Raw genomic sequence first — 10,000 nt, forward strand, 5'->3', positions numbered from 1 at the left:
ATGCACTCCGTGTCTGTTACAGCTGTCTGTGCACGTCCGCAATCGATTACATTCTTCAAATGGAGAACAAATTCCTGATCGCTAAACTTTTTTTTTCTTTTTTTCTGCCAGTTAGCAGTTTATGTAGAAGCACCTAGCATAATTTGACATTGACAAGTCCTGTTGCGAGAGAGAGAGAGAGAGAGAGAGAGAGAGCGCACCTGCAAAGTGGTGCTGTGCGCGTGTGTGTGTCTGCATGGGGTTACGTTCGGTTCAAGTCAGAAGTTGGTTCGTACGGTCCCGCAGCACTGAGACAGCCCTGTAAATGTATGCAGGAATTTCTCGCATTATGATGGCTAGGTCTTGAATAAATCATGCGCTATCCCGCGCTGAAATGTACACCCTGTAAACGTTGGCGAACATGTGGGAATTTGGTGACTGTTTTTAATTGTCCTTTTATTCTCGGGATCTACTGAGCAAGTCCTAAAGATCTACTGGTCGATCGCGATCGACGGGTTGGCGACCACTGGTTTAGATCATACCTTTCTAACCGCAGACAATTTGTACAAGTCCACAATAAACCGTCTATCCAGACTATGGTAAAATATGGGGTGCCTCAAGGCTCAGTATTAGGGCCCCTGTTATTTTCTCTCTATATGCTTCCCCTAGGCTCTGAAATTAGGAAACATGGCATTAAATTTCATTATTATGCAGACGATACACAACTATACCTTTCCGTAAAACCTGACGAATTAACTCCGTTAGCTAAACTTGACACATGTATAAGAGATATAAAGACATGGATGACAAATAATTTCCTGCTTTTGAAATAAAACAGAAGTCATGGTTGTAGGTCCTAAAAAGATGAGGGATATCCTATCCTCATCACAGGCTACATTTACTGATCTTCGACTATCCTCATCCACAAGTGTTAAAAATTTAGGAGTTTCAATTGACCAAGACCTATCACTAAGTAATCACATAAAACAGATTACCAAAACTTCATTTTATAATTTAAGGAACATTTCAAAGATAAGGAAGTCCTTATCCTTACCAGACGCTGAGAAATTAATCCATGCTTTTGTCACCTCAAGGATTGATTATTGCAACGCTCTGTATGCTGGCTGCAATAACACCTGTCTAAAGAGCTTACAGCTTATACAAAATGCAGCTGCTCGCACACTCACTAGAACTAAAAAATATGAACATATTTCCCCTATCCTGGCATCTCTACATTGGCTGCCTGTTAAAAGTCGCATTGTCTTCAAAGTATTACTTCTAACGTACAAAGCCATTAATGGCCAGGCACCAGAATATATTAAAGATCTCCTAGTTTTTTTTTTTTTTTTACAAACACACACACACCCTTTCATTTATTTATTTTTTTGAGGAGAAAAAAACACAACAAATTTTACTCTATTATAAACCTATAATGAGATGTAATAAAAGAAATCTTGAATCTTAAATCTTGAATCTAGTCTCATATAACCCGCCCAGACCGTTACGATCACAGAATACTGGCCTTCTTGTAATTCCAAGAATCTCAAAAACGACAGTAGGTGGCAGAGCTTTCAGCTATCGCGCACCCCTCCTCTGGAATAATCTACCCTCCTCAATTTGATTAGCAGACACCCTCCCTATTTTTAAGTCTAGACTTAAAACATACCTCTTTATGGTGCGGTGTGGAACTTCACCCATCTTGGAATGGACCACCCTGCTGAGTCCTCGTGTGACTGGCACCCCAGTCGCGCGTGAGATGGTGGTCACTGACCATACCTGCGCTGGTGTCGACTACCCCTCACCATGCCTTAGTTATGCTGCTATAGCATAGTGCTGTCATGGACTTCTCATGTGCCATGCCGTACAACTCCCTCCCCTCTCCTCTCTCCCCTACCCTCTTTCTCTCAACACTACTGATCACTTCTTGACATTAACCACATTGATTTCAAGTAATACTAACCCATTCTACATCTCTCTTTCTTCCCCCTTACTGTACCTCACTTGTGAGGTTTATCATCACCAGTCATCAACCATCCGTGTGCCTGGCCCTCCTCTTACCCACCCCACCTGAAGTCCCATCCTTGACTGCTGTATTACTGTCCCCCTACCTGGATTCCTGGCCTGTACAGCCCCATCACCTGCCTATGACAATTCTGCCCGGATTCTGGCCTGTCTGCTGACCCACCACCTGCCCCCTGACAACTTTCTTTCCTGGACAATTCTGACGCCGGACTATTGCACTTTCTCTCACTAAATCATGATTATGCTTTATCATACCGGATACGTAATCATCCCACCTCTTGTAACTTTCACCTCAGGTGCTTTAAACACCATGTTCTATTCTCCACACCTGACTAACGTATGCATTTGTCATTATTTACAGACCTTACTGTCTGTATTGACCCTAGGCAGATGGGTCAGGCCCTTGAGTCGTGGATCTGCTCGAGGTTTCTTCCCACATGGATCTCCAATTCTAGGGAGTTTTTCCTCCTCGCCCCTGTTACCCCGGTTACCCAGGGGCCTTCCTTCCTTCTTTCTTCCTTTTCTTTTCTCCCTCTTTTCTTTTTCTCTGATTGCCTACATTCTGTAAAGCGCCATGATACATGTGTAATGTTTTGGCGCTCTATAAGCACAATAAATTGAAAATTGAATTGTGTGTGTGCGTGCGTGTGTGTGTGTGTGTGCGTGTGTGTGCATGCGTGCGTGCGTGTGTGTGTGTGTGTGTGTGTGTGTGTGCGTGCATGTCTGTGTGTGTGTGCGTGCATGTCTGTGCGTGCGTGCGTGTGTGTGTGTGCAATGTAATGTGCATGGAGAATATCAGTTATCAGGGTTATTTACTTTGCTGTAACAAAGGCATTAGAGACAGGATGGGGGGGGGGAGACAGAAGAAGAAGGAAAGCAATATGTAGGTGATGAAAGGAGAGATATCTTTCTTTCTTTCTCTCTTTCTCTTTCTTATCATGTCTTATCAGCACTACGGGTGGACCACCAGCAGAGGAATGCCAACATGTCACAACATAGTTCCACAACACACACATCACACACGCACACACACACACACACACACACACACACAATTCTCAATCAAACAGGAACTACGCAAGCACACACACAAACACACACACAGACATTTTTCTGTATGTAAGTACACTAAATGGACAAGAGGGTGTGTGTTTCTGTGTGTGTGTATGTGTGTGTGCATGTTTGTGTGCATGCATGTGAATCTATGTACATGTATAGGCAGTAAGCATAAGACAACTATTAGTGTTTTATAAATCTGTAGGCAGTAAGCTTAGACAACTATAAGTGTTTTATAAATCTATAGGCAGTAAGCTTATGTAACGGATGCCAGCTAGCTTAGCTGTGCTTGTGGAACGTTGGTAAACCTCACTCCCCGACGGCTCAATTGTTAGCCCGCTTGCCTCCCGATCCGAGGTGCTTCTGTTTCGCGGGTTCGAGTCCGGGCGTGTGCAGGGCTGGATCGCGCGGGTTCAACACAACGCAGGTTGCATTGGTGCCGTGACCCGGATCGGGAGTGAGGTTTAGGGGGGTGAGAATGTAACCTGTGTGTGTTTTTATAAATGTATAGGCAGTAGGCAATAAGCTTAGACAACTATAAGTGTTTTTATAAATCTATAGGCAGTAAGCTTAGACAACTATAAGTGTTTTTATAAATCTATAGGCATTAGGCAATAAGCTTAGACAACTATAAGTGTTTTTATAAATGTGTAGGCATTAGGCAATAAGCTTAGACAACTATAAGTGTTTTTATAAATCTATAGGCAGTAAGCTTAGACAACTATAAGTGTTTTTATAAATGTATAGGCAATGTTTTTATAAACGTATAGGCAATAAGCTTAGACAACTATAAGTGTTTTTTAAATCTATAGGCCGTAAGCATAGGACAACTGTAAGTGTTTTGTTCATTGTAACAACGGGCTTGTTCCACATGTCTACATAATAAATGACATGACAACAAAGGTAAAGGTCAAATTAAGAAAATATTATTTTATTGCTTTAAGTCACTTTGGGTGTGTGTGCATGTGTGTGTGTGTGTGTCTGTGTGTGTATGCGTTTGTCTGTGTGTGTTCCTGTCTATGTGTGTGTGCATGAGAACAAAGGTTAAAGGTTAAATCAAAAAGATAATTTGATAAGACTTTACTTCACAGGTGAGTTCATAACACATTCATAGCAGCTGTCATAAACTGCACTTAAAGCATTCATGACTGTTTCATGAGACATGACTCAACATTCATACCAAACCTTTCATGAATGTGGAAGACAGAACGACGACAACTTGTCAAAATAAAAGTCCAACAATCGCAAAGCAGCATTGCCGTTTTTGTCCCAAACCTCTTACCTGATCACATCACATCTCATCTGAGTCAATGGGCTAGTCCAGTGGCAAAAACATTAGCGTTATGTCATAAACGTTTATGACTTGTTTATGACACGAGACTCATGTCATGACACTCTAATGTCAACACTGTCAAGTAAAGTGTAACCGAGTCATGTCTCATGAAACAGTCATGAATGCTTTATGTGCAGTTTATGACAGCTGCTATGAATGTGTTATGAACTCACCCGTCACCCCTCACCGATAATTTATTGAAAATAAAGCAAAATTAAATGTCCTTGAATGTGATATGTGATGGGTGCAGTAAATTAGTCAGTGTGTGTGTGTGTGTGTGTGTGTGTGTGTGTGTGTGTGTGTGAGAGAGAGAAAGTCAGAAAAGTGCCCAAGTGGTTTAGTTATTTTGCTGTTGCACTATAGTGCCCCTTGCTGGTAGACAGGCTCAAGGACACACTGCACACACACACATCATGTGTTTCTGCTCTGGTCTCCAGCAGCTGTGTGTGTATGTGTGAGAGAGAGGAGTCAGGGTATATGTGTGTGTGTGTGTGTGTGCGTGTCAGGTGTACTGGGACTCCAGCATGTCTTTGTCCAGCTGCAAGGAGGAGATGTGAAGATTCTGCCGACTCACCATCTGAGAGAGAAACACACACACACACACACTGGGTGAGTAGTGTGTGTGTGTGTGTGTGTGTGTGTTACCTGGGTGAGTAGTGTGTGTGTGTGTGTGTGTGTGTGTGTGTGTTACCTGGGTGAGTAGTGTGTGTGTGTGTGTGTGTGTGTGTGTTACCTGGGTGAGTTGTGTGTGTGTTACCTGGGTGAGTAGTGTGTGTGTGTGTGTGAGTGTGTGTAAGTGTGTGTTACTTGGTTGAGTAGTGTGTGTGTGTGTGTGTGTTCCTTGGGTGAGTAGTGTGTGTGTGTTACCTGGGTGAGTAGTTTGTGTGTGTGTGTGTGTGTTTGTTACCTGGGTGAGTAGTGTGTGTGTGTGTGTGTGTGTGTGTGTTACCTGGGTGAGTAGTGTGTGTGTGTGTTCCTTGGGTGAGTAGTTTGTGTGTGTTTGTTACCTGGGTGAGTAGTGTGTGTGTGTGTTACCTGGGTGAGTAGTGTGTGTGTGTGTTACCTGGGTGAGTAGTGTGTGTGTGTGTTACCTGGGTGAGTAGTGTGTTTGTGCGTGTTACCTGGGTGAGTAGTTTGTGTGTGTGTGTTACCTGGGGGATATTCCATCAACCTCGCTAATGAAGGCGGCGCTTAACAGAAATAGCCTGGCTTGAACTAGCGTAGACTTTCACTTGGGGCTGAAGCCGTTCCATTAACTCAAGTTAGCGGCATCTTGGCCTCGTTTATTCAAGCGAGGTTTAGTTCAGCTTCATCTCTGCTCGTGCACGAGGTAGAACAGTAGACCAAAACAGTAGATTGACGAAAAGAGGATATATGTCGTAAAATTAAGACAATACTAGGCGATTTCTGTTCGATTTGGCAATCGCCATCTACAGGATTTTCATCGAAAGTCATCAAATTTAACATCGAGAGAAGAAAATAGATTGCCTACAGAAATTGGAGAATAATGAAAGCATACATTTAAAACAACAATGCTAATGGTTTGAAATCAATTGCGTGTTTGATTGGCTTCACTCTTGAACACATAGACTATACAGTCTATGCTTGAACAAAACGAGTGAATGAATAAATAGTATAAACTCAAAAACAACTTATGGATATGCATATGGATATTCAAAACTGTCTATAGCTTACTTTCTTAGATTAAAAGTGTTCGCTCCAAATTATTGTATAGGTGTAGGTGGTCATAAAATAAATAAGTATCAACATAATAGCCTATAGCCACATGAAGCAGTTTTAATTATTAGCTGCCTAGGCTACAGAATAATTATCCTTTGGCTTGCATCAGATATAATATAGCCCACTGGCAAAGCTGTCACTGAACAGCCTACCAAATGTGCATGACCCTTTATCAGCAGTAGACATATGTCTTTCATCAAAGATTATAACTAAAAATGCCATTATCAAGGTGATAAACTATGGAGCCTTAATACTTCGTATGGGAAGCGAACCAGCGAACACGCAAGAATGTAATTCCATTCCTATACCGTCTCGCTGCACGTTACACCACCACCGAACGTAAGTGACACAGAGTAGCACGATTCCTAGAACCACACACATGTGAAGTTAAAACATGTTTAATCGTATAATCTTCATACATTCTTTGGAGCTAGTGAATGTGTAAATCCACGCTTGGTGCACTGTCGGAAAAAAACATTTCTAGGCCTACTTCTATTTTTGAAGTTGTAGGCTACAGGTGACGAGAGCACAGGTTGACGGAACCTTTAGCTTTAAAGTTGACCTGCTACGGAGCAGGTTAGTTCTGTGGCATAAATTCCCATGGTTACCAAACTGGGATTCACATTAACCTCATTAATGGAACGGAATTCTCACTAAAATTAGCGAGACTTATCGAAATAAGCCAGGTTTGGCCTTTAGCGAGGTTGATGGAATACCCCCCTGGGTGAGTAGTGTGTGTGTGTGTGTGTGTTACCTGGGTGAGTAGTGTGTGTGTGTTACCTGGGTGAGTAGTGTGTGTGTGTGTGTGTGTGTGTTACCTGGGTGAGTAGTGTGTGTGTGTTACCTGGGTGAGTAGTGTGTGTGTGTGTGTGTGTTACCTGGGTGAGTAGTGTGTGTGCGTGTGTGTGCGTGTGTTACCTGGGTGAGTAGTGTGTGTGCGTGTGTGTGTGTTACCTGGGTGAGTAGTGTGTGTGTGTGTGTGTGTGTGTGTGTGTTACCTGGGAGAGTAGTGTGTGTGTTACCTGGGTGAGTAGTGTGTGTGTGTGTGTGTGTGTGTGTTACCTGGGTGAGTAGTGTGTGTGTGTGTGTGTGTTACCTGGGTGAGTAGTGTGTGTGTGTGTGTGTGTGTGTGTGTGTGTGTGTGTGTTACCTGGGTGAGTAGTGTGTGTGTGTGTGTGTGTGTGTGTGTGTTACCTGGGTGAGTAGTGTGTGTGTTACCTGGGTGAGTAGTGTGTGTGTGTGTGTGTGTGTGTGTGTTACCTGGGTGAGTAGTGTGTGTGTGTGTGTGTGTGTGTGTGTGTGTGTGTGTGTGTGCTACCTGGGTGAGTAGTGTGTGTGTGTGTGTGTGTGTGTGTTACCTGGGTGAGTAGTGTGTGTGTGTGTGTGTGTGTTACCTGGGTGAGTAGTGTGTGTGTGTTACCTGGGTGAGTAGTGTGTGTGTGTGTGTGTGTGTGTGTGCTAACTGGGTGAGTAGTGTGTGTGTGTGTGTTACCTGGGTGAGTAGTGTGTGTGTGTGTGTGTGTGTGTGTGTGTGTGTGTGCTACCTGGGTGAGTAGTGTGTGTGTGTGTGTGTGTGTGTGTGTGTGCTACCTGGGTGAGTAGTGTGTGTGTGTGCTACCTGGGTGAGTAGTGTGTGTGTGTGCTACCTGGGTGAGTAGTGTGTGTGTGTGCTACCTGGGTGAGTAGTGTGTGTGTGTGTGTGTGTGTGCTACCTGGGTGAGTAGTGTGTGTGTGTGTGTGTGTACCTGGGTGAGTAGTGTGTGTGTGTGTGTGTGTGTGTGTGCTAACTGGGTGAGTAGTGTGTGTGTGTGTGTTACCTGGGTGAGTAGTGTGTGTGTGTGTGTGTGTGTGTGTGTGTGCTACCTGGGTGAGTAGTGTGTGTGTGTGTGTGTGTGTGTGTGTGTGCTACCTGGGTGAGTAGTGTGTGTGTGTGCTACCTGGGTGAGTAGTGTGCGTGTGTGCTACCTGGGTGAGTAGTGTGTGTGTGTGCTACCTGGGTGAGTAGTGTGTGTGTGTGTGTGTGCTACCTGGGTGAGTAGTGTGTGTGTGTGTGTGTGTGCTACCTGGGTGAGTAGTGTGTGTGTGTGTGTGTGTGTGCTACCTGGGTGAGTAGTGTGTGTGTGTGTGTGTGTACCTGGGTGAGTAGTGTGTGTGTGTGTGTGTTACCTGGGTGAGTAGTGTGTGTGTGTGTGTGTGTGTGCTACCTGGGTGAGTAGTGTGTGTGTGTGTGTGTACCTGGGTGAGTAGTGTGTGTGTGTGTACCTGGGTGAGTAGTGTGTGTGTGTGTACCTGGGTGTGTAGTGTGTATGTGTGTACCTGGGTGTGTAGTGTGTATGTGTGTGTGTGTGTGTGTGCTACCTGGGTGAGTAGTGTGTGTGTGTGTGTGTGTGTGTGTGTGTACCTGGGTGAGTAGTGTGTGTGTGTGTGTGTGTACCTGGGTGAGTAGTGTGTGTGTGTGTGTGTGTGTGTGTGTGTGTGTGTGTGTGTGTGTGCTACCTGGGTGAGTAGTGTGTGTGTGTACCTGGGTGAGTAGTGTGTGTGTGTGTGTGTGTGTGTGTGTGCACTACCTGGGTGAGTAGTGTGTGTTGCCATCTGTGATCCCAGTCGGAGGCGGAGCTCCAGGCACTTGCGTCACTCATCAGATTACCCAGAGTGCCGTTCACCCGCTGGAGCTCACAGCGCAGGAGACACGAGGACCCATCACTCTGCCACACGCACGCAGTAAACAACAAACATAAACATCACACACAAGGACCCATCACTCTGCCACACGCACGCAGTAAACAACAAACATAATCACACACACACACGAGGACCCATCACTCTGCCACACGCACGCAGTAAACAACAAACAAACAACAAACAATCACACACACACACACACACACACACACAAGGACCCATCACTCTGCCACACGCACGCAGTAAACAACAAACAAACAACAAACATAAATCACACACACACACGAGGACCCATCACTCTGCCACACGCACGCAGTAAACAACAAACAAACAACAAACATAAATCACACACACACACACACACACAAGGACCCATCACTCTGCCATACACACGCAGTAAACAACAAACAACAAACATAATCACACACACACAAACACACACACACATCACTCTGCCACAAACACACACACATTCCCACCTCCTCACACATGTTCTGGCTCAGATCGGCGGTTCTAATGTGGTTCTGTAGCAGGCTCTGCTGGTACCAGAGTCGGGTCCGATCCAGAGACTGCAGGCCCAGCCACAAGCAGTCCTTCTCCTGCTCCAGAGCCTTTAGCTCACGCAGCTGCAACACACACACACACACACTTGAGGAATCATCACTCTGCCACACACATGCAGTAAACAACAAACATAAACATAATCACACACACACACACACACACACACACACATTTAGTCCTTCTCCTGCTCCAGAGCCTTCAGCTCAAGCAGCTGCAACACACACACACACACACACACACATACACACACGGAATCATCACTCTGCCACACACACATGCAGTAAACAACAAACATAAACCAGACACACACATTCAGTCCTTCTTCAGCTCAAGCAGCTCAAGCAGCTGCAACACACACACACACACACATTCAGTCCTTCTTCTGCTCCAGAGCTTTTAGCTCACGCAGCTGCAACACACACACACACACACACACACACACACACACACACGCACACTGCAGCGATGGTCGTTCCTCTGAAAGGTTGTCCTCTCTCAACTCTGGAGCTCTGTCAGAGTGACCATTGGGTTATTGGTCACCTCCCTAACTAAACCCCTTCTCCCCCGATCACTCAGTTTAGAGGGACGGCCAGCTCTGTCAGAGTGACCATCGGGTTATTGGTC

At 45.0% G+C, this 10,000-nt stretch overlaps 1 protein-coding gene across 2 annotated transcripts in view; it reads right to left on the bottom strand.

Annotated features, from left to right (window-relative positions):
- Window positions 1–4,274: 4,274 nt before the first annotated feature.
- The window catches only part of sapcd1 (suppressor APC domain containing 1), an 8,291-nt gene continuing 2,565 nt past the window's right edge, over window positions 4,275–10,000 (bottom strand). Inside the window, exons 2-5 of one of the 2 annotated variants that reach the window (XM_042086289.1) lie at window positions 9,292–9,438; window positions 8,698–8,835; window positions 4,902–4,967; window positions 4,275–4,801 (exon numbers count right to left, since the gene is read on the bottom strand). In XM_042086289.1, coding sequence (XP_041942223.1) covers window positions 4,748–4,801; window positions 4,902–4,967; window positions 8,698–8,835; window positions 9,292–9,438 — 405 coding nt within the window. In that variant the 3' untranslated portion in view covers window positions 4,275–4,747. The other variant, XM_042086298.1, reaches the window with a different exon arrangement.

This window comes from Alosa sapidissima, chromosome 1 (genome assembly GCF_018492685.1).
Source record: "Alosa sapidissima isolate fAloSap1 chromosome 1, fAloSap1.pri, whole genome shotgun sequence".
Lineage (NCBI taxonomy): Eukaryota > Metazoa > Chordata > Actinopteri > Clupeiformes > Clupeidae > Alosa > Alosa sapidissima.